Source organism: Heterodontus francisci, chromosome 2 (genome assembly GCF_036365525.1).
Source record: "Heterodontus francisci isolate sHetFra1 chromosome 2, sHetFra1.hap1, whole genome shotgun sequence".
Lineage (NCBI taxonomy): Eukaryota > Metazoa > Chordata > Chondrichthyes > Heterodontiformes > Heterodontidae > Heterodontus > Heterodontus francisci.
In genome coordinates, this window is record NC_090372.1 from 165,479,771 (window position 1) to 165,506,491 (window position 26,721).

General features: G+C 50.7%; 1 protein-coding gene across 1 annotated transcript in view; it reads left to right on the plus strand.

Annotated features, from left to right (window-relative positions):
• LOC137348174 (voltage-dependent L-type calcium channel subunit beta-2-like) overlaps positions 1–26,721 on the plus strand; it is a 126,596-nt gene that overhangs the window by 60,753 nt on the left and 39,122 nt on the right. The window contains exons 6-8 of the mRNA XM_068013485.1: positions 17,886–17,970; positions 21,441–21,499; positions 23,488–23,597. Coding sequence (XP_067869586.1) covers positions 17,886–17,970; positions 21,441–21,499; positions 23,488–23,597 — 254 coding nt within the window. The remainder of the gene's footprint in view (positions 1–17,885; positions 17,971–21,440; positions 21,500–23,487; positions 23,598–26,721) is intronic.

The window sequence follows — 26,721 nt, forward strand, 5'->3', positions numbered from 1 at the left end:
TCAAGTATAAAGCATGCTGAAGGTGCTCATCACAGAGCTATATGCATAAACTTTAAAGAATCATGCTAATTATGCCATTGGGCCATTCCCTGCTACCTAGCAACTGGGCAACAGGACTATTAGTATTGTATTGGCTTGGTCAGTACTTCTGTAAACTTGCATTAATTTTGAAAAAAGAGAAAAGAAACTTTATTTTGTGGCTGTTGTCATTGTGCTTTGACCTTCTGTGTGTTACATTTTGTCATGTTGCTTTAAGTTTCAGCTTTGCTGTTTGGCATGTGTTATTTTAAGATGTGATCTGAGAATTGAGTCCTTTGCTGGTTACTGGTTTGATGGTTATGTACTTTTAGATATTTTGTACCCATTTGGAAATTAATCTAACACAAAAGTGGTTGTCAGCTAGTGGGCAAAAGTCAAAGAAAATAAATGAGATTGTGGATAAAAAGCAAAACAAACTGGAAATCTGAAATGAAAGAGAGAAAATGTGTAGCCCGCACAAGAGGTTTATCAGCATCTGAAAAGAAAAGATGTGTGAATGTTTTGGATACAGACCATTGAATGATCATGCACAAAATGTACTCTGGGTGGGCCAATGCCATTACCAAGAGTGGCTCGGCAGTACCACCATTGAAGAATGTAGCTGCCAGACTGGGCCGGTGGCAGGTGGTGAGGGAACCAACTAGAAGGAAAAACATGCTTGGCCTTGCCCTCACCAATCTACCTGTCACAGATGCATCTGTCCATGACAGTATTGGTAGGGCTGACCACCACACAGTCTCTGTGAAGGTGAAGACCCGGCTTCACACTGAGTACACCATCCATAGGGATAGGCACCAATTAGTTGCACCACGGACATTAAACAAAATTATTGACACAGCTACGGACATGGGGCCAATTCATCTGAATCTAAAATGTATAGCCAACCTAATGCCATCAAAACACAGTCCAATTTAAGACACATTTCTTCCTATTCGGTGAAATACCTGGCATTGTTTTTGTCTGCACAAGTAGCCAATGTCAGTCTGCACACTCGGGCTGGATTTTGTGCTGGAGGCAGGACTCCCAGTGCCGGACCGAAAGGCAGGGGGAAACCCCACATCTGCCTTTTTGTGCCATCTCACCCACCCTCCCCCCGCCCCAATCCCCCGGAACGATCCTCTGGTCTTCTTGAGTCAAAGTTTTAGGAGGTGAGATCCCCATCCCTTTAAAGACTTTAAAGGGACGGGGATCCAACCCCCATGATCTGCCGACCGATCAGAGGGGGGTGAACTCGTTCCTGGTGGGGGGCCTGCGTGGGCCACAAATTGCCCACGAAGGAGGGACCCAACCCCCAATTATATGCTTTTTCCTTAAGTTTGATGCTTTCCTTAACTTCTTTAGTTAACCACGTATAGTGGGTCTTCCCCTTAGAATTTATCTTTATAGTAGGAATATACTTATCCTGAGTATTCTGAAATATCCCCTTGAATGTTTGCCACAGCTTCTCTATTGATCTATCTCCTAGCCTCGTAACCTAGCTCACTTCAGCTAGCTCAGCTTTCATGCCCACATAGTTGCCTTTATTTAAGTTTAAAATACCAGTCTTAGACTCACTGTTCTCTCTTTCAAACTCCAAACCCCTGAAAAAAAAAACAGGTCAATGAGATGGTGAAGCCACAAACTTCAGCTAGCTCAGCTCTCTTCCCCCTCTCTCTCTCTCTTGCCCTTCCCCTCCCTCTCTCCCCCTTCTCTCCCTCTCCCCTCTCTCCCTCTCACCCCCTCTCTCCCTCTCACCCCCTCTCTCCCTCTCACCCCCTCTCACCCCCTCTCTGTCTCTCCCCTCGCTCTCTATCCCCTCTCTCCCTCCGACCCCCCTCTCTCCCTCTCACCCCCCTCTCTCCCTCTCACCCCCCTCTCTCTCTCTCACCCCCCTCTCTCTCTCTCCCCCCTCTCCTCTCTCTCTTCCCCCCCCCTCTCCTCTCTCTCTCCCCCCTCCTCTCTCTCTCCCCCCATCTCCTCTCTCTCTCCCCCCCCTTTCCTCTCTCTTTCCCCCCCCTTTTCTCTCTCTCTCCCCCCCCCTCTCCTCTCTCTCTCCCCCCCTCTCCTCTCTCTCTCCCCCCCCTCTCCTCTCTCTCTCCCCCCCCTCTCCTCTCTCTCTCCCCCCCCTCTCCTCTCTCTCTCCCCCCTCTCCTCTCTCTCTCCCCCCTCTCCTCTCTCCTCCCCCCTCTCCTCTCTCTCTCCCCCCTCTCCTCTATCTCTCTCCATCTCCCCCTCTCCTCTCTCTCTTCCCCCCCCTCTCCCCCCCCCTCCTCTCTCTCCCCCCCCCCTCTCCTCTCTCTCTCCTCTCTCCCCCCCCTCCTCTCTCTCCCCCCCCTCTCCTCTCTCTCTCCCCCCTCTCCTCTCTCTCTCCCTCCTCTCCTCTCTCTCTCCCCCCTCTCCTCTCTCTCTCCCCCCTCTCCTCTCTCTCTCCCCCCTCTCCTCTCTCTCTCCCCCCTCTCCTCTCTCTCTCCCCCCTCTCCTCTGCTCTCTCTTCCCCCTCTCCCCTCTCTCTCCCCCCTCTCCCCTCTCCCCTCTCCCCTCTCTCTCCCCCTCTCCTCTCTCTCTCTCCCCCTCTCCTCTCTCTCTCTCCCCCTCTCCTCTCTCTTTGCCCTTCCCCTCCCTCTCTCCCCCTCCCTCTCTCTCCCCTCTCGCCCTCTCCCCCCTCTCTCTCACCCCCTCTCTCTCTCTCCCCTCTCTCTCTCTCCCCTCTCTCCCTCCCACCCCACTCTCTCCCTCTCACCCCCCTCTCTCTCTCTCCCCTCTCTCCTCTCTCTCTCTCTCCCCTCTCTCCTCTCTTTCTCTCTCCCCCCTCTCCTCTCTATCCCCCCCCTCCTCTCTCTCTCTCTCTCTCCCCCCCTCTCCTCTCTCTCTCCCCCCTCTCCTCTCTCTCTCCCCCCCCTCTCTCTCTCTCCCCCCCTCTCCTCTCTCTCTCCCCCCCTCTCCTCTCTCTCTCCCCCCCCTCTCCTCTCTCTCTCCCCCCTCTCCTCTCTCTCTCCCCCCCCTTTCCCCCCTCTCTCCCCCCTCTCCTCTCTCTCTCCCCCCTCTCCTCTCTCTCTACCCCTTCTCCTCTCTCTCTCCCCCCTCTCCTCTCTCTCTCCCCCCTCTCCTCTCTCTCTCCCCCCTCTCCTCTCTCTCTCCCCCTCTCCTCTCTCCCTCTCACCCCCTCTCTCCCTCTCACCCCCTCTCTCCCTCTGACCCCCTCTCTCCCTCTCACCCCCTCTCTCCCTCTGACCCCCTCTCTCTCTCTCCCCTCTCTCCCTCCCTCTCCCCTCTCCCCTCCCACCCCCCTCTCACCCCTCTCTCCCCCCTCTCTCTCTCTCCCCCCTCTCTCTCTCTCCCCCCTCTCCTCTCTCTCTCCCCCCTCTCCTCTCTCTCTCCCCCCCTCTCCTCTCTCTCTCCCCCCCCTCTCCTCTCTCTCTCCCCCCCTCTCCTCTCTCTCTCCCCCCCTCTCCTCTCTCTCTCCCCCCTCTCCTCTCTCTCTCTCCCCTCTCCTCTCTCTCCCCCCCTCTCCCCCCTCCCCCCTCTCCCCCCTCTCTCTCTCTCTCCCCCCTCTCTCTCTCTCTCCCCCCTCTCCTCTCTCTCTCCCCCCTCTCCTCTCTCTCTCCCCCCCCCCCTCTCTCCCCCTCTCCTCTCTCTCTGCACTCCCTCTCTCTCCCCCCCCTCTCTCCCCCCCTCTCTCCACCCCCTCTCTCTCCCCCCCGCTCTCCACCCCCTCTCTCCACCCCCTCTCTCCACCCCCTCTCTCCCCCCCCTCTCCCCCCCCCTCTCCCCCCCCCTCTCCCCCCCCCCTTCCCCCCCCCCTCTCCCCCCCCCTCTCTCCCCCCCCTCCTCTCCACCCCCTCTCTCCACCCCCTCTCTCCACCCCCTCTCTCCCCCCCCTCTCCCCCCCCCCTCTCCCCCCCCCCTTCCCCCCCCCCCTCTCCCCCCCCCTCTCCCCCCCTCTCCCCCCCTCTCCCCCCCCTCTCTCCCCCGCCTCTCTCTCACCCCCTCTCTTCCCCCCCTCTCTCTTTCCCCCCTCTCTCTTCCCCCTCTCTCTCTCCCCCCCCCTCTCCCCCCTCTCTCTCTCCCCCCCCTCTCTCTCTTCCCCCCCCTCTCTCTCTTCCCCCCCTCTCTCCCTCTCACCCCCCTCTCTCTCTCTCACCCCCCTCTCTCTCTCTCCCCCCTCTCCTCTCTCTCTTCCCCCCCTCATCCTCTCTCTCTCCCCCCCCTCCTCTCTCTCTCCCCCCCTCTCCTCTCTCTCTCCCCCCCCCTTTCCTCTCTCTTTCCCCCCCTTTTCTCTCTCTCTCCCCCCCCTCTCCTCTCTCTCTCCCCCCCTCTCCTCTCTCTCTCCCCCCCCTCTCCTCTCTCTCTCCCCCCCTCTCCTCTCTCTCTCCCCCCCTCCCCACTCTCTCTCCCCCCTCCCCACTCTCTCTCCCCCTCTCCTCTCTCGCTCCCCCCTCTCCTCTCTCTCTCCCCCCTCTCCTCTCTCTCTCCCCCTCTCCTCTATCTCTCTCCATCTCCCCTCTCCTCTCTCTCTCCCCCCCCTCTCCCCCCCCCTCCTCTCTCCCCCCCCCTCTCCTCTCTCTCTCCTCTCTCCCCCCCCTCCTCTCTCTCCCCCCCCTCTCCTCTCTCTCTCCCCCCTCTCCTCTCTCTCCTCTCCTCCTCTCCTCTCTCTCTCCCCCTCTCCTCTCTCTCTCCCCCCTCTCCTCTCTCTCTCCCCCTCTCCTCTCTCTCTTCCCCCTCTCCCTCTCTCTCCCCCTCTCCCCTCTCCCCTCTCCCCTCTCTCTCCCCCTCTCCTCTCTCTCTCTCCCCCTCTCCTCTCTCTCTCTCCCCCTCTCCTCTCTCTTGCCCTTCCCCTCCCTCTCTCCCCCTCCCTCTCTCTCCCCTCTCGCCCTCTCCCCCCTCTCTCTCACCCCCTCTCTCTCTCTCCCCTCTCTCTCTCTCCCCTCTCTCCCTCCCACCCCACTCTCTCCCTCTCACCCCCCTCTCTCTCTCTCCCCTCTCTCCTCTCTCTCTCTCTCCCCTCTCTCCTCTCTTTCTCTCTCCCCCCTCTCCTCTCTATCCCCCCCCCTCCTCTCTCTCTCTCTCTCTCCCCCCTCTCCTCTCTCTCTCCCCCCTCTCCTCTCTCTCTCCCCCCCCTCTCTCTCTCTCCCCCCTCTCCTCTCTCTCTCCCCCCCTCTCCTCTCTCTCTCCCCCCCTCTCCTCTCTCTCTCCCCCCTCTCCTCTCTCTCTCCCCCCCCTTCCCCCCTCTCTCCCCCCCTCTCCTCTCTCTCTCCCCCCTCTCCTCTCTCTCTACCCCTTCTCCTCTCTCTCTCCCCCCTCTCCTCTCTCTCTCCCCCCTCTCCTCTCTCTCTCTCCCCCTCTCCTCTCTCTCTCCCCTCTCCTCTCTCCCCTCTCACCTCCTCTCTCCCTCTCACCCCCTCTCTCCCTCTGACCCCCTCTCCCTCTCACCCCCTCTCTCCCTCTGACCCCCTCTCTCTCTCTCCCCTCTCTCCCTCCCCTCTCCCCTCTCTCCCTCCCTCTCCCCTTCTCTCCCTCCCACCCCCCTCTCTCCCCTCTCTCTCTCTCCCCCCTCTCTCTCTCTCCCCCCTCTCCTCTCTCTCTCCCCCCTCTCCTCTCTCTCTCCCCCCCTCTCCTCTCTCTCTCCCCCCTCTCCTCTCTCTCCTCCCCCCCTCTCCTCTCTCTCTCCTCCCCTCTCCTCTCTCTCCCCCCCTCTCCCCCCTCCCCCCTCTCCCCCCTCTCTCTCTCTCTCCCCCCTCTCTCTCTCTCTCCCCCCTCTCCTCTCTCTCTCCCCCCTCTCCTCTCTCTCTCCCCCCCACTCTCTCCCCCTCTCCTCTCTCTCTGCACTCCCTCTCTCTCCCCCCCCTCTCTCCCCCCCTCTCTCTCCCCCCCTCTCTCCACCCCCTCTCTCTCCCCCCCTCTCTCCACCCCCTCTCTCCACCCCCTCTCTCCACCCCCTCTCTCCCCCCCCTCTCCCCCCCCCCTTCCCCCCCCCCCTCTCCCCCCCCCTCTCCCCCCCCCTCTCCCCCCCTCTCCCCCCCTCTCCCACCCCTCTCTCCCCCCCCTCTCTCACCCCCTCTCTTCCCCCCCTCTCTCTTCCCCCCCTCTCTCTCCCCCCTCTCTCTCCCCCCCCCTCTCCCCCCCTCTCTCTCTCCCCCCCCTCTCTCTCTTCCCCCCCTCTCTCTCTTCCCCCCCCTCTCTCTCTTCCCCCCCTCTCTCCCTCTCACCCCCCCTCTCTCTCTCTCACCCCCCCACTCTCTCTCTCCCCCCACTCCTCTCTCTCTCCCCCCCTCTCCTCTCTCTCTCCCCCCCCCTCCTCTCTCTCTCCCCCCCTCTCCTCTCTCTCTCCCCCCCCCTTTCCCTCTCTCTTTCCCCCCCCTTTTCTCTCCTCTCTCCCCCCCCTCTCCTCTCTCTCTCCCCCCCTCACCACTCTCTCTCTCCCCCCCCTCCTCCTCTCTCTCTCCCCCCCTCTCCTCTCTCTCTCCCCCCCCCTCCCCACTCTCTCTCCCCCCTCTCCCTCTCTCTCCCCCCTCACCTCTCTCTCACCCCCTCTCCTCTCTCTCTCCCCCCTCCTCCTCTATCTCTCTCCATCTCCCCCTCTCCTCTCTCTCTCCCCCCCTCTCCCCCCCCCCTCCTCTCCTCCCCCCCCCCCTCTCCTCTCTCTCTCCTCTCTCCCCCCCTCCTCTCTCTCCCCCCCCTCTCCTCTCTCTCTCCCCCCTCCTCTCTCTCTCTCCCTCCTCTCCTCTCTCTCTCCCCCCTCTCCTCTCTCTCTCCCCCCTCTCCTCTCTCTCTCCCCCCTCTCCTCTCTCTCTTCCCCCTCTCCCCTCTCTCTCCCCCTCTCCCCTCTCCCCTCTCCCCTCTCTCTCCCCCTCTCCTCTCTCTCTCTCCCCCTCTCCTCTCTCTCTCCTCCCCTCTCCTCTCTCTTGCCCTTCCCCTCCCTCTCTCCCCCTCCCTCTCTCTCCCCTCGCCCTCATCCCCCCCTCTCTCTCACCCCCTCCTCTCTCTCTCCCCTCTCTCTCTCTCCCCTCTCCCTCCCACCCCACTCTCTCTCTCTCCCCTCTCTCCTCTCTCTCTCTCTTCCCCTCTCTCCTCTCTTTCTCTCTCCCCCCTCTCCTCTCTATCCCCCCCCCTCCTCTCTCTCTCTCTCTCTCTCCCCTCTCCTCTCTCTCTCCCCCCTCTCCTCTCTCTCTCCCCCCCCTCTCTCTCTCCCCCCACTCCTCTCTCTCTCCCCCCCTCTCCTCTCTCATCTCCCCCCCTCTCCTCTCTCTCTCCCCCCCTCTCCTCTCTCTCTCTCCCCCCTCTCCTCTCTCTCTCCCCCCCTTTCCCCCCTCTCTCCCCCCTCTCCTCTCTCTCTCCCCCCTCTCCTCTCTCTCTACCCCTTCTCCTCTCTCTCTCCCCCCTCTCCTCTCTCTCTCTCCCCCCTCTCCTCTCTCTCTCCCCCTCTCCTCCTCCCCTCTCACCTCCTCTCTCCCTCTCACCCCCTCTCTCCCTCTGACCCCCTCTCTCCCTCTCACCCCCTCTCTCCCTCTGACCCCCTCTCTCTCTCTCCCCTCTCTCCCTCCCTCTCCCCTCTCTCCCTCCCTCTCCCCTCTCTCCCTCCACCCCCCTCTCTCCCCTCTCTCCCCCCTCTCTCTCTCTCCCCCCTCTCTCTCTCTCCCCCCTCTCCTCTCACTCTCCCCCCCCTCTCCTCTCTCTCTCCCCCCCTCTCCTCACTCACTCCCCCCCCCCTCTCCTCTCTCTCTCTCCCCTCTCCTCTCTCTCCCCCCCTCTCCCCCCTCTCTCTCTCTCTCCCCCCTCTCTCTCTCTCTCCCCCCTCTCCTCTCTCTCTCCCCCCTCTCTCTCTCTCTCTCCCCCCCCCTCTCTCCCCCTCTCCTCTCTCTCTGCACTCCCTCTCTCTCCCCCCCCTCTCTCCCCCCCTCTCTCTCCCCCCCTCTCTCCTCCCCTCTCTCTCCCCCCCTCTCTCCACCCCCCTCACTCACCCCCCCTCTCTCCACCCCCCCCTCTCCCCCCCCTCTCCCCCCCCCTCTCCCCCCCCCCTCACCCCCCCCCTCTCCCCCCCCCCATCACCCCCCCCTCTCCCCCCCCTCTCTCCCCCCCCTCTCCCCCCCCTCTCTCCCCCCCCCTCTCTCTCACCCCCTCTCTTCCCCCCCTCTCTCTTTCCCCCCCTCTCTCTTCCCCCCTCTCTCTCCCCCCCCTCTCCCCCCCTCTCTCTCTCCCCCCCCTCTCTCTCTTCCCCCCCCTCTCTCTCTTCCCCCCCTCTCTCTCTTCACCCCCTCTCTCTCTTCCCCCCCTCTCTCTCTTCCCCCCCCTCTCTCTCTTCCCCCCCTCTCTCTCTTCCCCCCTCTCTCTCTTCCCCCCCCTCTCTCTCTTCCCCCCCTCTCTCTCTTCCCCCCCTCTCTCTCTTCCCCCCCCTCTCTCTCTTCCCCCCCTCTCTCTTCCCCCCCCTCTCTCTTCCCCCCCTCTCTCTCTTCCCCCCCTCTCTCTCTTCCCCCCCCTCTCTCTCTTCCCCCCCCTCTCTCTCTTCCCCCCCCTCTCTCTCTTCCCCCCCCTCTCTCTCTTCTCCCCCCCTCTCTCTCTTCCCCCCCTCTCTCTCTCCCCCCCCCTCTCTCTCTTCCCCCCCTCTCCTCCCCCCCCTCTCTCTCTTCCCCCCCTCTCTCTCTTCCCCCCCTCTCTCTCTTCCCCCCCTCTCTCTCTCTCTCTCTCTCTCTCTCTCCCCTCTCTCTCCTCTCTCTTTCTCTCCCCCCCCTCTCCTCTCTCTCTCCCCCCTCTCCTCTCTCTCTCCCCCCTCTCCTCTCTCTCTCCCCCCTCTCCTCTCTCTCTCCCCCTCCTCCCTCTTCCCCCCCTCTCCCCCCTCTCTCTCTCTCTCCCCCCCTCTCCTCTCTCTCTCCCCCCTCTCCCCTCTCTGTCCCCCCTCTCCTCTCTCTCTCCCCCCTCTCCCCTCTCTCTTCCCCCCTCTCCTCTCTCTCTCCCCCCCTCCCCCCCTCTCCCCTCTCTCTCTCCCCCCCCTCTCTCTCCCCCCATCTCTCTCCCCCCATCTCTCTCCCCCCATCTCTCTCCCCCCCTCTCCCCCCCTCTCTCTCCCCCCCTCTCTCTCCCCCCCCTCTCTCTCCCCCCCTCTCTCCACCCCCTCTCTCTCCCCCCCTCTCTCTCCCCCCCTCTCTCTCCCCCCCTCTCTCTCCCCCCCCTCTCTCCCCCCCCTCTCTCCCCCCCTCTCTCCCCCCCTCTCTCTCCCCCCCCTCTCTCCCCCCCCTCTCTCTTCCCCCCCCCCTCTCTCTTCCCCCCCCCTCTCTCTTCCCCCCTCTCTCTTCCCCCCCCTCTCTTCCCCCCCTCTCTTCCCCCCCTCTCTTCCCCCCCTCTCTTCCCCCCCTCTCTTCCCCCCCTCTCTTCCCCCCCTCTCTTCCCCCCCTCTCTTCCCCCCCCCTCTCTTCCCCCCTCTCTCTTCCCCCCTCTCTCTTCCCCCCCACTCTCCCCCCTCTCTTCCCCCCCCTCTCTCTCTTCCCCCCCTCTCTCTTCCCCCCTCTCTCTCTTCCCCCCCTCTCTCTCTTCCCCCCCCTCTCTCTCTTCCCCCCCTCTCTCTCTTCCCCCCCTCTCTCTTCCCCCCCCTCTCTCTCTTCACCCCCCTCTCTCTCTTCCCCCCCTTTCTCTCTTCCCCCCCTCTCTCTCTTCCCCCCCCTCTCTCTCTTCCCCCCCCTCTCTCTCTTCCCCCCCCTCTCTCTCTTCCCCCCCTCTCTCTCTTCCCCCCCTCTCTCTCTCTCCCCTCTCTCCCCTCTCTCTCTCTCTCTCTCTCTCTCTCTCTCTCTCTCTCTCTCCTCTCTCTCTCTCTCTCCCCTCTCTCCCCTCTCTCTCTCTCTCTCTCTCCCCTCTCTCCCCTCTCTCTCTCTCTTCTCTCTCCTCTCTCTCTCTCCCCTCTCTCTCTCTCTCTCTCTCCCCTCTCTCCCCTCTCTCTCTCTCTCTCTCTCCCCCCTCTCTCTCTCTCTCCCCCCTCTCCCCCCCCACCCCTCCCCCTTTCCTCTGCTCCCTGGGCAAGTGCTTGTTTGAAGGACTGGCTCTCTCTCAGCATGCTGCCTCACTGCTGCATTGCACCTCTGGCTGTGTGCTGTCCTGCTCCCTACTCTCCCCTCAGCCTCTCCCTCTCTCCTGCAGTAGTCATTCCCGCTCACTCCCTGAACTGTGGCAAAACAGCAGGGGCGGCTGATCCCAGTGCGCCTGTGCCGTGAATCACGAATCAGCAATAACCCCACCCAGGCAGCCTATTCTCTGTCACTGACACTGAACAATCACAGGCATGCAGCCGCCATCCATCAGACACAGATCCCGCCGATACCCTCCGCCTGATTTACACTTTAGTAGGAGAGCTGTCACTCAAAGCCAAGCCGCGGCGCTGATTGGTTGGCAAGTTGACTCTGGTCGAGGCATTGTCATGGAGAATGCACCAAACAATTAGCACCCATTTCCCATGCAGTATAAATTGCTGCTCCTTTTGAAATTCAGCATTCTTGCGTCTGTCCTGACGATTGCAAGATGAAAGGCTTCGACAGCATTTCTCTTTTTTTCAGCAATACTGAAATATTAAATTGGTCTAGGAAAGGAAGACCTTTATTAGCAGCTGAGGAAGATTGTTTACTATCTGTCTTTATGTTCCAAGAGAGCTGACTAAATGAAAATTCCTGCTTTTTTTTATACATCTTCGACTGGCAAGGTGTTTGCCATTTTAGAGTCATAGAGTTATACAGCACAGAAACAGGCCCTTTGGCCCATCGTGTCTGTGCCGGCCATCCAGCACCTAACTATTCTAATCCCATATTCCTGCACTTGGCCCGTAGCCTTGAATGCTATGGCGTTTCAAGTGCTCATCTAAATACTTTTTAAATGTTGTGAGGGTCCTGCATCCACCACCTCTTCAGGTAGTGCATTCCAGATTCCAACCACCCTCTGGGTGAAAAAATTTTTTTCAAATCCCCCCCTAAACCTCCTGCCCCTTACCCTAAATCTATGTCCCCTGGTTGTTGATCCCTCTGCTAAGGGAAAAAGTTTCTTCCTATCAATGCCCCTCATAATCTTGTACACCTCAATCATGTCCCCCCTCAGCCTTCTCGGCTCCAAGGAAAACAACCCTAGCCTTTCCAGTCTCTTTTCATAGCTGAAATGCTGCAGCCCAGGCAACATCCTGGTGAATCTCCTCTGCACCCTCTCCAGTGCAATCACATCTTTCCTATAGTGTGGTGCCCAGAACTGTATACAGTTTTTGTGAGATATATATTATTGGGTACTTATTTTTAGCAGAAGAAAACTAACTGCACCATGCCAGAACAGGTGGCACACACACAGCAAAAAACAAACTCTTACTAACCACAGAGAAGAAACACAACTGTGGGACCATCTTGGTGAGCTCCATTTTCTACAGGAATCACTCTACTTGAATCAGGCATCAGCTTGGACTCAGAAGGGCATCAGTGAGTTTAAGTAGGAAACACATGAAGTTGAAGAAGGGTTTGGTGTTGCTGTTTGGAGTTACAACAACCTCTTGAGCCCTGCCGAGTTGTTGATTCAACCTCACCAGGCCACAGGTGAAAGATGGTCCATCACAAGCATGAATCACAAAAGTTACTTGACTCATTAGAGCTGCAAGTTCTACAACATAGTATCAGGAGCAAAAGTTGTTTGTTCTGCAGACCACCCTTAAGAAGCAACATCAGTGACATCCTGCAGTGGAGACCTCGGGCGTGAATACAGCGAGCATGGTTGGAGCATCTCTCAGGAATGTGCCTTCCTAGTGGACCAGGTAGGCACACGTTGCCAGTGACCATCAAGGTCACCACAGCCGTGAATTTCTTTGTCCCTGACTCCTTCCAGGGATCTGCTGGTGACATCTGCAGGATTTCACAGTCTGCTGCCCACAAGTGCATCTCCCATGTGAGTGATGTTTGCAATGCCTGCCAATTATTTGCACTTTGACATTGCCTGTTAGAAACCGAAGGCTCTCACATTTGCTGCAGTGGCTGGATTCCCACAGGGTACTGGGAGTCATATACTGCACACATGACAATCAAGATACCCTTGGATCAACCAGCAATCTTTGTCAATCGAAAGAGATTCTACTCCATCAATGTGCAGCTGGTTTCCATGCATGTTTGTGTAAGATATTCTGGAAGATGCCATGATGCCTTCTTTCTATGCCAGCCAAATCTCCCACATGTTCGCACCTCCAAACCGAGTCAGTGGGTGGCTACTTGGAGATGAGGGCTACCCTGCAAGGGCATGGCTGATGATTCCTGTGAGCAGTCTTACCTCTGATACAGAGGAAAGAGACATCCGGAGTCATGTGATCGCAAGGCCATTGGGTTGGTCTACGAAAGGAAGACCCTTATTAGCAGCTGAGCAAGATAGTTTACTATCAATCTTTATATTGAGCACAGGAAGCCATTGGGTTGCTGGAGATATAATTCAGGTGACTGGACAGATCTGGGGGCGCCCTTCAATATGTACCCGCAGGAATATCCCAAATGGTAGTGGTCTGCTGTGCCTTGCACAACATTGTGCTGCAGAGAGGAGTGGAGCTGCCGGAGGAGGAAGGTGAGGACCATTTGGCATTCTTGGAGGATGAGGAGGAACCTGATGTGTCCAGGGTGCCTGCAGCCACTCACCTAGCTGTCAAAGAGGCCCATGACTGAATCGTCCAGATGCGTTTTGGATATTCTGATTGTGTGAAGCTTTATGGCACAACAATGCTAAACCCACTGCCCCAGCCCCCAGTGCAAATCATTTCCTCATTTCCCAGTCAGAAATCCCTCCATCTTATTCACATTCTTTGCTCATCTTCTACTCTGGCCATACCATTATCCTCGAGGCTAATGTCCATTTGGAAGGCAGGAGGCAATAATGGAGAGGACTGGACAATGGAAACGTCAAATGAAGTGCATGATTCATATACATTTTCCAATACATTAAGACACTGACATTTTTATAACCACCCAAGTGAATCCTTTTGTCCAACAAAAAAGTCTTTTTTTTTCTATTACTTCGATGTAGTGTTATCCCTGTCAGTTCAGTAGAGTAGAGGCAGGTTGCTCATGCCCCTGCTCTGACAGCTGAGATGTCCATGGCGAAAGTCATCTGGGTTTTTGAGCCCATAAGGGCCCTGCCAAAGACTGCCCCACCTGCACCTGTGCAGGGGCAGACTCAGTCATCAGGACAGGAGGCTGCATGTTGGGCTTTAACTGAGGTGGGGGTGAGGGGCAAGGAATGAGAAGTGGGAACACCTTGAGCAAGGTGCCCGTTTTCATACGCCCTTGCTCCATCCTCCCTCTCGTGGCCCACCCCCACTTCCCTGCTGGCCAAGAGGTGGAGAGCACTTGGCTGGTTCACATTTCATTGTAGTGCAGCAAAGGCCAGGCTTTCCACCATCCTATTCAGCCTTTGGCGAGGGCAAGCTTGTACTCAGTCACTTGCCGTATCTGATGCTTCATGGAGGTAGACATCAACACAAAGGCCTGAAATGTCGTGCCACTCATGTTTGAGATGGACTCCTCCGATCTCTCTCCAAGGGTGTGCAGTGCCTCTGGAAAGGCTACTCCAGAATTGTCCTCTTCGTGGATGATCCCAGAGGTTTAGCGTCTGTGTGCAGCTGAGCAGAGCTTGGGAGTGCCCTGTGCCCTCCAATGGGACTCTTCACTGTTGGCTTTTTCCCAAACAGCTTGTGAGGTATGTCTCACCATGTGACAACCCAGCTATCTCCCTTGGAGCCCCCACCGAGGTGTGCGTATCTGAACTGGTGGAGTGTGCGCATGAGTGGACTGACAATGTTTCAGAGTGCACGACCTCCTCTGAGGAGTCCTCGGCCTTCTCTCACTCTTGGCTCCTGTGTCATGCTTGAAGGACCTGTGGGAACTGAAAGACATGAATTGGAACTACCAGGGGGAAAGGGTAAAAAGTCAACATTGTTTTCAAATTTCAGTCATTGGTGACAACAAATCGACAGTAGTGATTGTTATATGCCAGACGGCAATGTGATTTCTAATTGTGTCGCCAGGTGTCTGGGAGACCCCCCATCTCACTATCACTGATGGCCTTGCACTCTGCCAATCTCCATGGCCACTGCCTCCACAACAGTCAGGGTGACTCAACTGGAGGGTCACCCACGGTTCTCTGTCTCTCCTTGGAGTTCTGCACTCTCTTCTGCAGGGAGAGAATGCAGAAAGTTGAGTGTGAGGAATGAGTTGTATGGAGTAAATGGAATGACAACATTTGAATTGAGTGACTGTGAGGGGTCGGTGTGAGATGGCATTAGATGAGGGCGAGTGTCACTGGGTGTTCAGCTGAGGAAGTGAGGGGGTGCCTCGGGTGAGAGAGAAATGAATAGAGCTGCAAGGTGTATTTATCTGAGGAGTGTTGTGCAGGAGAATGCGGGGGAAGTCAGAGGCACCTGCAATTGGGATGCCACTCAACTTTCTTGCCCTCTTGAGGACATTAACCCTCTTGCGGCACTGAATCCAGACGCGAGGGACGAACTTCTGTTGCTCGCTTTGTCTGCCGCTTGCAGCCATGCCTGTTTGGTCGAAGAGGCTGGCTTCTTTCCATCTGAGGGAAATGGCATTTGTTTGCAGGCCCTCACATGCAGTAGCAGGACCTCCAAGGAAGAGTCAGAGAACTGAGGCCAGAACTTTCCCATGTTGTGCTTCCATTCTCATGGTTACTAAAGCTTCAGGAATCAATTTGGAATGCAGTCATTCTGACCCCTACTCGGGTCTCTCTAAATAGAGAGCCTTCATTCACAGAGTGTGGGTCGTCTTCACACCCATACACTGAGTGTTTGGGAAACCCAGAAGTGGGATGCTAATGCCGTGGCTGAGTACAGCTATGATAAAGCAGCTCCAGCAACACTTGGGTTCCCAACCAACTGCCATTCCCCCCTGTTCCAAGTAGGTCGCTAACGTAAATATTCTGCCCCATATCTCTGTTGAGGCACACTCCCCTTACAGACTGTTCCTCCCTGAAGTCCAGATAAGTGACATGTATGTAGATGTTATGGTCCCAAATTTCCATGGACTTTCCAAAGCACTCCCACTATAAGTCAGTGGAAGGCTCAGGAATTTTGCTAGTATCTGGAGACACTAGATCCCTTCTCTGCCAGTTTCCCCCGGGGGCCTTGTTTGATGTTGAACCTCTATGTGACCCAAACAAAGTAATCTGCATGATAGGGTGTGTGGCCAGAAAAGAAGGGGGCTTCAAGTCAGGGGTTGCCTCATTCCTGATCTTGGAGCTGCAGCCAGCTGAGTGACCAATAATGGAAGAGGAGAAGGAGTTCTTTGCCTCTCAGCAGACAGAAATGGGGCTTGGGTCATGACTTGGCCTGGATCACTGAAATTTTTCAGACAATTTTTTTTTGTGCTGGCCCCTTATATAGAAACTAATGTGGGTCTGCCTTTGCATTCTCTGGGATTGGTGCTGCCAGTGTGGTGAGGAGTAACTGGCCAGTGCCACAGTTCCTCACCCCTTCTGACCAATGTCTGCCATTGATGTTCGAATGAGAAAACCTCTCCCACTGACTCCACTGGCCATTCTGAATTCAGGTAGCATACCATTCCTGACACTTTTGCTGGAATCAAAGGCGCAGTGGATTTTTGGCCCCTAAATCAGGTAATATTCAGGCCATGGTCTCCCATTATTTTCCACTCCTCCTCTGAAGTATCTGGCATTGACAGGTTTGATGAAATACTGATGCAGCACAGTTCACTGAAAAACTCTATCCTAAAGGAACATCCCTGCACTGTTCACTGTTAAAATAGTCCTGGATTTATCTCTTGCTTTAACACCAGCGAAAGTAATGTACTGTGGAAATAAAATAAAATACTCCTAATTATATTTGTACATTCTGTGTTACTATACCTGAACAAGTAGAATGACCAGCAAACGAGTGTGTTTTCACTGGGATTTGTTTACTAGAAATATGTACGCCCAAGAGCAAGGTTAGGAGATTAGGCAAAAATGGTCTAATGTTCTGTGAATGCAACAACAAAGTTGTTGACAGAACACATTAAATCATCCTCCTAGAGTTGAGCCTGATTTTTGTTTCAGGTCGTAATTGTTATTATAGAAAACATTTGAGTGCTTGATTGTTTCTGTATTTTAGGTCTTCAGGACCCTCCCGTCAGACCCAAATAGGGGTCAGAAGCCAGCATTATTTGTGAAACAGTCACTCATCTGTGACTTTCCCTGAATTAGACAATTAGTGGCCAGAGGCAGGCTCGCTATCCAATTAAGGACGGCGGGTGGGATCTCAAAGCTGGAGGACCAGTAGAATGCCCTCTAGCACTGAAGAAGTAGAAGCTGGTCTTTCAAGGTAAGTGAGAGAGACGACACTGCCATTTTGAAGTGCCCTCTCTCCATCTTTTAACTTTTAAAATAAAAAAAAAACCCTTTGCAGCTGGGCCATTTTGAAGGGGGAACGCCTCCACAAGGCGGCTTGCAGCTGCAACTGAAGCCAAGCAGGCAGGGCGAGTCTCTAAGCCTGCCTGGAGTGCTTTTTGTCCCCCAGTTTGCCACGATGACCACCTCCAGCAATGATTCCAGTCAGCCTTCGACATTGAGCCTTAGGCCATTATGGGGTCAATTGGCTACCCGTTACTTGCGGGCAGGTAGGCCTGCTGCCCCCACCAGCCCACTTCTAGGGAAAATGACCCAGGGACAGGATGGAGTCGGGAAACCAATATTCCGTGCCCGCCCGCCTCTGTTCCTGCCCCCATCGACTCCTAAAAATTCTCCTCTTACAATCTGCACTTTTTTCAGTTGTATGTTGTCTTTAAACTCCTTACCCAAGGGCTTTCCGTTGTTAAGCTAACCATTGTGTTACCAACCAGCGCAGTTACATTAGTCAATGCAATTTATAGATTATAGAGCACTCAATGAAATTAAATGAGAAATAATTTAGTATAGGCAATACATTTACTCTCGGCAATACATTTACAGATACAACATTATTGAATTCATATAGAAATTTAGAAGTTTGTAATTTTCTTCCTGTTTTGAAAGGGCTGAATTTTATCTGGAAAAAACATGGAACACGAATTCAGTGCCCCTGTCTTTATTGCACTCATGATATGGGCTTGTGTGATTGGCATTCTTGTCAGCCAAAGTAGCAGTGGCAGCCTTCAGGAACTTAACAGTTAAATGTGACTCAGAACCTGAAATGTCCTGATTATAAGCTGTTTAAATATTTACTTTGTCAGAATGTGTCTCTACCACCCTTGGGGACCACACACGCCCAATTCTTGTTTACTCCACAACTTGTTGTCTTTTAATGAGTGGTGAACATTTGAAATCCCACAGTGGATTTTGCTTTATTTATTTCCACACCAGACTTCATGTAACAGGGTTCTCGGCTGCTGTGCATGAACATGGCAACCATTACTGTGCATAGTTACTGGCACTATGCATCAGCCACCAAAGCAATCAGTTTCATAGTAACGTATTACATTAGGAAGGTTTCTTTTTTCATTGCTACTGTTAAACAGAAGGACTGAAAGTAAAATTGCAGCTAAAATACATAAATCTTCATGTTTATATATCTGCTAAAAACTCTGTTTTCAATTATGCTTTCAGTTGGAAAGTTAGTTTGGATATTTTCTTTGTGTGGTTCAGCTAGTGATTAGGACTGGGGTCCATTTGTATTTACCAACGGGAAATCAAAACAATCCAGCAAAAACTATTGACTCACTCAATGATTCTCAGCATAATTTCTAGGAAATATGAATCTTAATCTAACAATTATATACAGAAAAGATTCCATGGTGCAGTATGTGCATAACTGTGATTTCTGAATTAAGTGCTGAAAGGGGGGGAAAATTGGAAACTAATCTATTTATGAAATTCTAAGAATATGTTTTCTTCACACAGACTGAGCACATCCCTCCTTACGATGTAGTGCCTTCTATGCGACCAGTAGTTTTAGTGGGGCCTTCTCTGAAAGGATATGAGGTAAGTTGGTCAAGTAGATCAATAATAGGCCATAAACAGCTTTATTGTCGTCTTTGACATATTCTCGATTTTGCAGACAACTCTTTTTAAAATATTGCTGTATAAGAAAGGCCATAACATTGACTCTTGCAACGGGAGGAGAGGAGTCAAGGTGCCAGGACATTTGGATTGGGCTGGTGGAGAAGCAGAGCATCAGGGCTTAGGTGGGGAGGAGGCAGAGCATCAAGATGAGGACAGTGCGGGGCAGAGCATTGTGATGCAGATAGATGAAGAGATAAAGCATCAGGATGTGAACAAGAGGTAAAAGGTGGCAACATTGAGACATAGGTAAGTGATGAGAGACCAGGAAGGTGAGAGAAGCAGAATCTCAGGACACAGCTGGAGAGATGGCAGTGAAGAGAGGATAGCATTAGATTGCTGACACTTATGGAGGGATGGCACCAACATCACAATTTGGGTATATAGGCAGAGAGAGCATCAAGATTGTCCTCTCCATAAAGTTTTCTTAAGCATGTAAACCACAGCTAGTGGAATCCTTATGCATATTTGGAAAAAGATAGTAGTCCCACAGTATTTAATGGCAAAAATCATTGTTTGACTTTCTGAAACACATTTTAAAGAAAATACCTGCTGTTGATTTTCAATGGGGAAATAGGGATTAGGGTTTTATTGAATGAGAATGATGGTAAACTGACCCACTTATCTATTGAGCTGGATTTCTTCTCCCACTGCCAACAGCAGCAGCGGGCGAAATAAATAGCAGCCCGCACGCACTGCCGTGCCGCTGCGATCTTCCTCGTGGCCCAGGCTAATGAGCCAGTCAGGCCACCCCCTCTCCCCCCCTCCCCCCCAAATCATTGGGAGGGGGCGGGCTCTCTGACGCCAGCAATGGCATCTGTTGCCTGTGCGCAGGTGCTGGTGCCATTTTTAAAGGACAGCCAGCCATGCTGGGTCATTTACATTTTTAAAGGGCTATCCGCGCCACCCCCCCATGTACTGCCGATAAATCTATCGCCCCTCCCCCCCCAAAAAACAATTACATTTAACATTTGCACTCTTTTCCCCTCCCCCCAAAAACATTTATCTTCAACACTTGACTTACCCCCTCCCCCACCCCAAACTGATCAAAGTGCAGAGGTTTCCCCTTCCCACCCTCCCTACACTAGTAATTATCATTAGAGCCCATTCTCTTCCCCCCCCCCCCCCCCACTGCACTAAAAATCATAAGTTCCCCCCATCTCCACCACCCCCCATATTAAAAATACAGAATTAACCCTACCCCCCAACTACACTGAAAATACTCTGATTCCCCCCTTCCCCACCTAGGTGGTGCCAACTTTCCCTGAACTGAAAAGTGGTAAGATTGCAGGGAATTGGATTTAAATGTATGCATAAAGTTCATTTCAACATTTAAAGTCGGGCCCGTTGCCAAATGGCAGGGTGGCTGTCTCAGAGCTGCGCCGCTGCCAGGAAGATTGGGCCCGGAAATCCTGGCATTGGGCTCCGTGGCGGGCCGCTGCGATCTTCCGCACTCCCCCAGCCACCCCCCCCCCCCCCCCCCCCACCGCCATGGAGTCTGATGTCAGGAGCTCAACAAAATTCAGCCCTACATGTATGTAATGCCCTAGCTGTTTGGTGGGTTATGCACCAATGCAATGTGGATTGTAGTTATATCTATACTGAACAAGCTATGGATTGAAGTGACAAGTGATGGCACGTTGATATTTGGCAGATGGTAGTCTCGCACGGTCCCAGCTTCACAGTGGCTGCTGTATAACTGCAATTGTTGCAAAACAAATATTAACAGCCTGGGGACTTTTAAACTTAATTTTTAACCTTTTGTAATGTGGCTCCTGGGTGGAATAAAAAGGTAACTAGTATTTAGGTACCAATGAGCTGCACTCTTACATTCCTATAAGCAAACATGAGAACTCCATTTGCCTGACTAGAGACAAGTGCAGGGTTGCCTGTATATTGGTGCAGCTGGCTGCATCTTACTCTGGGCAGCATCAGTCACTATATCTGTAGTATAAACAATAATTTTTTTAAGTGAGATGCACATAAAGGCACAAATTTCTTAAGATAAATAGAGTTTGGAGGTGCCTCTTTGCTTTCCCGTTGGAATATGGGTCCAGACATAGAGAGAAAGAAAAGTGTCTAATATGTGCTTTGTGTATTTTATTTGGTTCAGTTCCAGTAACTTTTGCTGCTAATATATTTTTTTTAAACTAATTTATTAAGCAGTTTCCATTTTGTTCATTTGCACAGATTGGAGGCTTATCACAACTCAAATCTTTTTGATAGTTTATCAGAATATTAGGATTCTAACATTTTGAGTAGTCTCGCTGTAAAATACATCTGCCATTCTCTCTTAAAGGTTTCCAAATAAAGCTATTGTGATGGACCTAGTTTTTAGTTTAGTTTAGAGATACAGCACTGAAACAGGCCCTTCGGCCCACCGAGTCTGTGCCGACCATCAACCATCCATTTTATACTAATCCTACACTAATTCCATATTCCTACCACATCCCCACCTGTCCCTATATTTCCCTACCACCTACCTATACTAGGGGCAATTTATAATGGCCAATTAACCTATCAACCTGCAAGTCTTTGGCATGTGGGAGGAAACCGGAGCACCCGGAGGAAACCCACGCAGACACAGGGAGAACTTGCAAACTCCACACAGGGAGTACCCAGAATTGAACCCGGGTCGTTGGAGCTGTGAGGCTGCGGTGCTAACCACTGCGCCACTGTGCTGCCCCCATTGACTCCATGAAGTTGAAATTGTTTGAATTTTGTGAGCAGTTTGGAACATGTAAAGATGTTTAAATCAGTGTCTTCTGCAGTCCAGCAAAAGGAATGGGGGCTTTTCAAAATAAATTCCTTTGAGTAGTAAGTTTTATACCACTTGCATTGATGATAGGGTAGGAACTCTCGTAGATTTAGCCTGGAATTGAACTCAAAAATGTAACTGAATGCTGGAGGCTTGGAGGTCTAATCATTTTCCATTGATCTCCGCATTCTGAATTGTGACAATGCAAAACTAATCCATAGGATAGTGACGTATGAATGCTGATTTGGGAATATGGCAATGTAAAAGCAGATAGAGGGCAGAGAGCCTATGTAATGAATTACTTGAGGTAATAGAGGTAGATAGCATGGAAAATATTATGCGAAAATTGGATCGATATTTTACAGAATGGATAATTGAGAGATACTGGTTATTAGAATCAATTAAACAGACTTCTCTGGTCCGTACGTTTCTGTGTTCCAGACTCACCACCAAAGTGGAACTGCCAAATCCAAACATCATCCTAGTTGATTTTAAAATCCTAGAAACGCTACAGAATAAAATTTTATGAAAATTCAGTTTTAAACTGTAGGTCAAAATATGTGGAATTATCTTCCAAGTATTTTATTATTAAAACATGAATTAAACTTTCATTTTCTAATATTCCTTTCTTTAGGTGACAGACATGATGCAAAAAGCATTGTTTGACTTTCTGAAACACAGATTTGAAGGAAGGTATGTACTGTTCAGTAGGATTTTTGCGAAGTGATGAATGAGGTGGGGGCAAAGTGTAGATTGAATCCTCAATGTTTCATCATCATCCATTAACATGTTTAAATTAAAGGGATGATTCCAAAATCTGGCACTCCCTATTGGGAGCGACGTCGCCAAAAGCGTGTTATTTTAGTTGATCAGTGCTGGATTGCAAACGTACCTTTTTTAAATTTGTTGACAATCATAGTTGGAAGGATTTTATATTTCGTAGTTTTAATGAGGGTGGAAGAGCGTTTGGGCAGCTTGGTTGGAGACACAGTCCAGGTTCCTAGGTATATTGTGATCATTCATGAAATAACTTGAGTTTGACACTACAGGTGATTCCTTTGCTGACTAAGGGATAGTGATTAAATCATGAAATAATATGTAGTTTGATTGCTGAAGCCTTGGAAAAAGATTTAATTCTCCTCTTCATCCTCTGAGTCATTCAGTCACATTTTTATTTGGTCTCGATAACTCAATATTGGGAAGTTGAAAACATTGAATATCACTGGGCTTAATTACCTTTCTCTAATCCCATTTACTTCCTGTAACTCGATCAGTAAACCTTTGTGATTCACCTCTAGGTACATGCCAATTTTTTAACAGATGAGGAATATTAAGCGGAATATTGTTTAATGATTACATAGCGATCAGAATTTCTCCAGAATGTCCAATTGACATAGCGTTTACGGTCATAGGAACCCTGGCTGATTTCACCATTGAGGTTGAATAGGCGTTTAAAAAGTCACCATCTGGGCCTCCAGCAAAATGGCCTTTTGACCAAGATACCAGAGGGTAGTCACTACCCATGGAACAGTACCCAGGCATGATGCATCTTTTGGAAAGGAGGTTAGAAAATGTTTGGAAATTAGAAAAGGAAAAGTGAAGAATTGACATTTGTACTGGAGTTGAAGCATGTTTAGTACAGCTTCAGTATGACCGAAAGCTTCACAGAATCGTTACAGCACAAAAGGAGGCCATGTGACCCATCGTGTCTGCACCGGCTCTCCGAATGAGCAATTCACTTAGTGTCATTCCCCTGCCTTCTCCCCGTGACCCTACACATTCTTCCTTTTCATATAACAGTCTAATTCTCTTTTGAATGCCTCGATTGAACCTGCCTCCACCGTACTCTCTGACAGTGCATTCCAGATCCTAACCACTCACTGCGTGAAAGTTTTTCCACACATCGCCATTGCTTCTTTTGCCAATTACCTTAAATCTGTGTCCTCTTGTTCTTGATCCTTTCGTGAGTGGGAACAGTTTTTCTCTATCTACTCTGTCCAGACCCCTCATGATTTTGAATACCTCTATCAAGTCAGCTCTCAGCCTTCTCTTCTCCAAGGAAAACAGTCCCAACTTCTCCAATTTATCTTCGCATTTGAAGTTCCTCATCCCTGGAACCATTCTTATGATTCTTTTCTGCATTCTCTCTAATGGCTTCCCATCTTTCCTAAAGTGCAGCCCCCAGAACTGGGCACCATACTCCTGCTGAGGCTGAACCAGTGTTTTATACAAGTTTAACACAACTTCCTTGCTCTTGTACTCTATGTCCCTATTAATAAAGCCCAGGATACTGTGTGCTTTATTAACTGCTCTCTCGACTTGTCCTGTCGCCTTCAATGATTTATGCACATATATACCCAGCTCCCTCTGCTCCTGCAGTCCCTTTAGAGTTGTACCCTTTATTGTATATTTTGCCTTCTGGTAAGAAGCAGTACAATTTTCATATGGGTCAATCTACCCCCAAAGTTTTGATTTTTAATTTAATCATTTAAGTAGCACAGAATTTGCAGTTAGGAAACTAATTGAATAATTCTTAAGATATCATAAGCTGCAGTTTATAAGTACTGTGATGTGCTAGCTGCATTTGTGACCATATCAGATTTCTGTTTAATAGAATATTTCAGTTTGAACTATGGAAATTACAAATTTTCTTTCGTTAATCCTTTCTGATTTATTTATAGGATATCAATCACACGGGTCACAGCTGATATCTCCCTTGCCAAACGCTCAGTGTTAAATAATCCCAGTAAGCATGCAATAATTGAACGCTCTAACACCAGATCCAGCTTGGGTAAGTATATTGATCTAGGTGCATAATGTGTCATGCGGTTTTGTTTTATTTTCATCCCTACCCAAACTGGGGAGACTGGGTTAATTTACCTTGCTGTTTAGTGGATAAGTTAAGTGAAATTGTACTTGAACTTATGTTTCTACTGGCACGATCAAAAATTATGAAGTGTGTACTTTTTAAAAAATATATAAAGTCTGTGTAAATCTGTTTGCTACAGTGCAGTCCTGTTTGCCAAGATAAACTAGTTATTCTGAAATCTTATCTTCTGATCTGCCTGTGAAACATTGGGAATAACTTTATACACAATGCTTTGAATAATTTTGGTTCCAATAGAAGATTTTCAGGAATAGTTTCTTGTTGCTGTTTTATTCATGCTTTTCCAAAGCCTTTTCCTTACAGTCACCACGTACTGTTCTCATCTAAGGGGCTGGTATTAATCTCATTCCCAGGCCTTTGCCAGTCTGCATCTAGCAACTTGCAGTAGAAATAAGAGGCACATGGTGACCATACCAGCTTGTAGAAAGCAGCTGGCTTCTACTGGTTACCCATGACCTGGATAGGTGTACAAAGGCATAATAATTAAGAATTGTACACCTGCCTTACATCGTAATTCAGTACACTGACTGGGAGCCACTGTAATTCAACTTGTAACATGATGATTAGAAATATCCAGGTATATTATCTTTTTCATTTATTCTGAATTCCTGATGTGCTCTGTGTGCAAAGCTCTGCACACAGATGTTGAAGACAAAAATTATCCCATCATGGAAGTCATCACATATGCTGCATCGAAATGGACTTCTAATTTTGCCTGTCTGCATACATGCTTTTTTAAAAAATGTATTCATTTACGGGATGTAGGCATCACTGGAGCGGCCAGCATTTATTGCCCATCCCGAATTGCCCTCGAGATGGTGAGGTGAGCAGACTTTATGGCTTGTTAGGCCATTTCTGAGAGCAGTTAAAAGTCAACCACATTGATGTGGGTCTGGAATCACATGTCGGCCAGACTGGGTAAGGATGGCAGGTTTTGTTCCCTAAAAACCATCAGTGAACCAGTTGAGTTTTTGCAACAATCTGTTAACTTATCAAAGAATGGCTACAGCACAGAAGGAGGCCATTGGGCCCATTGTGTCTGTGCGGGCTCTCTGTGAGAGCAACTCATCTTTCCATTCCCCTGTCTTTTCCCTGTAGCCCAGCAGATCTTTGCTCTTCAGATAATTATCCAATTCCAATTTGAAAGCCACGGTTGAATCTGCCTCCACCACACTCTCATGTAGTGCATGTCAGATCCAAACCTCTCAATGTGTTTTTTAAAAAAAAAAAGTTTTTCCTCATGTTGCTTCTAGTTCTTTTGCCAATCCCTCTAAACTGATGTTCTCTGGATCTTGGCCCTCCCACCAATGGGAACAGTTTCTCCCTATCTACTGATATCACCATTACTAATAACTTTATATCTCAAATTTAGTTAATTACCTCAATTCAGTTCACAAACTGCCATGGTGTGATTTGAACTCATGTCTCCAAATTATGAGTCTAGGTCTCTGGATTACAAAATCCAGTAACACAACCACTGTACCATAGTATCCATATCATTTGTGCTCCAGACAAAAATAAAATCAGAACTCCCAACTGAAATTATTCATTCTAAAATAGTACAATGGAGATGGAATATTTTCAATATTCAGTTTCTGTTCATTTACGAAATTTTCTTCTGCACACTTTTGTGAGGTTAACGCTGGGCACTTGAACACTTGAAGTGACTGTTATTGAGTACTGCCAGGTCAGGTGTAGCATGGGCAGCTGCAGATGAAAGCTGTTTCTACTCAGCCCAAGCAGTATAGCTTAACCCCAGTAAAGCACTCCCTGCTGAAACAGTGTGACGTTTTCTATTTCTTGCACTAGCCTTACTGTGAAATTTACTGTACTACTTTGTGTCTGTAATATTACTTTATATAAATAGCAGCAAGTTTGGTGTTTGTGCATTTCCATTGTATATACAGTAACTTTGTTTTGTAACACATTTTCTGTGCTCTGTACAAACCTTATTGTCTTGGCTTTTTTTATTCTTTTGCTTTATTAATGCCCTCCCTTTGCAGATGCTTTGGGTATGTATAATGGAAAGTTGGCAACAAATCCTTTTGGCTGTTTTTATGTTTGTGTATTTGGTTTTTAGTTGTGCTTCGTTCTCTGGCTTGTCATCAGTAATTACTTTTGAAGAATAGTCATAGTTCAATAAATCAATCTCTGACACAGGTTATCTACATGACATCACTACACATTGATGTGCTTGGAATGTGATATTCCAGCAATGTTCACCTTTGTGCCTCATTGTGTCAGTACTTTAATAGTTCAAGGAAGAAGCCCACCATCACCTCATGGGGATTAGGAATAGGCAATAGATGTGACTCGTCAGCATTGCCCATGTCTCAAGAACAAAGAATGCTCATCTGAATACATCTGCTTTTTTGTATTCACTACCAATATAGAATAGAGTAAATTTTTCAACTGCTCACCTGACCCGCCCTAAACACAACAGATGGAAAATTGAAGGCAGAAGCACTCACAATTTTAGTTCACACTTGCTGCAGGGCACGTACATTGCCATGGGCAAGTACACGGAACATTTATCTAAAGGTAGTAACAAGAGTTTATTCAATTATTTATGATTTTCAGTTCAACTTCATTATTTTGAATTGTATTTGTCTTTGTTGGGATCATCATAAAGACAGTGGAGGCCCTCAGGGTCATCCCACAACAAAAATTCTATTTCTTTTAACATGATGATAGCAACCCAATAATGTTGTGGGAAACTAGCAAATGAACACTTGAAACATTCATCTGATGTGAATTTTTATGACATTTTATCAAAGCTGATAAGGTATTTATTTTAAAATTTATTTATTTATTCTTCTCTGATATAGCAGAGAGAAAAAGTTCTGATGAATAGCAACGTTCATATCGCAAGGTCGCATTTCAGAGCTTTAGATATTGAAAGTGTCCGAGGTCAGGCTCTTACAGAACCCAGTGGTCAAAGTAGTGTTAATTCAGTAGAATTATAACTGGCAATGATATTTGATTGTGGGGGGTGGGGGATAGACTGTTTTGACTGTGTTTTACAAGG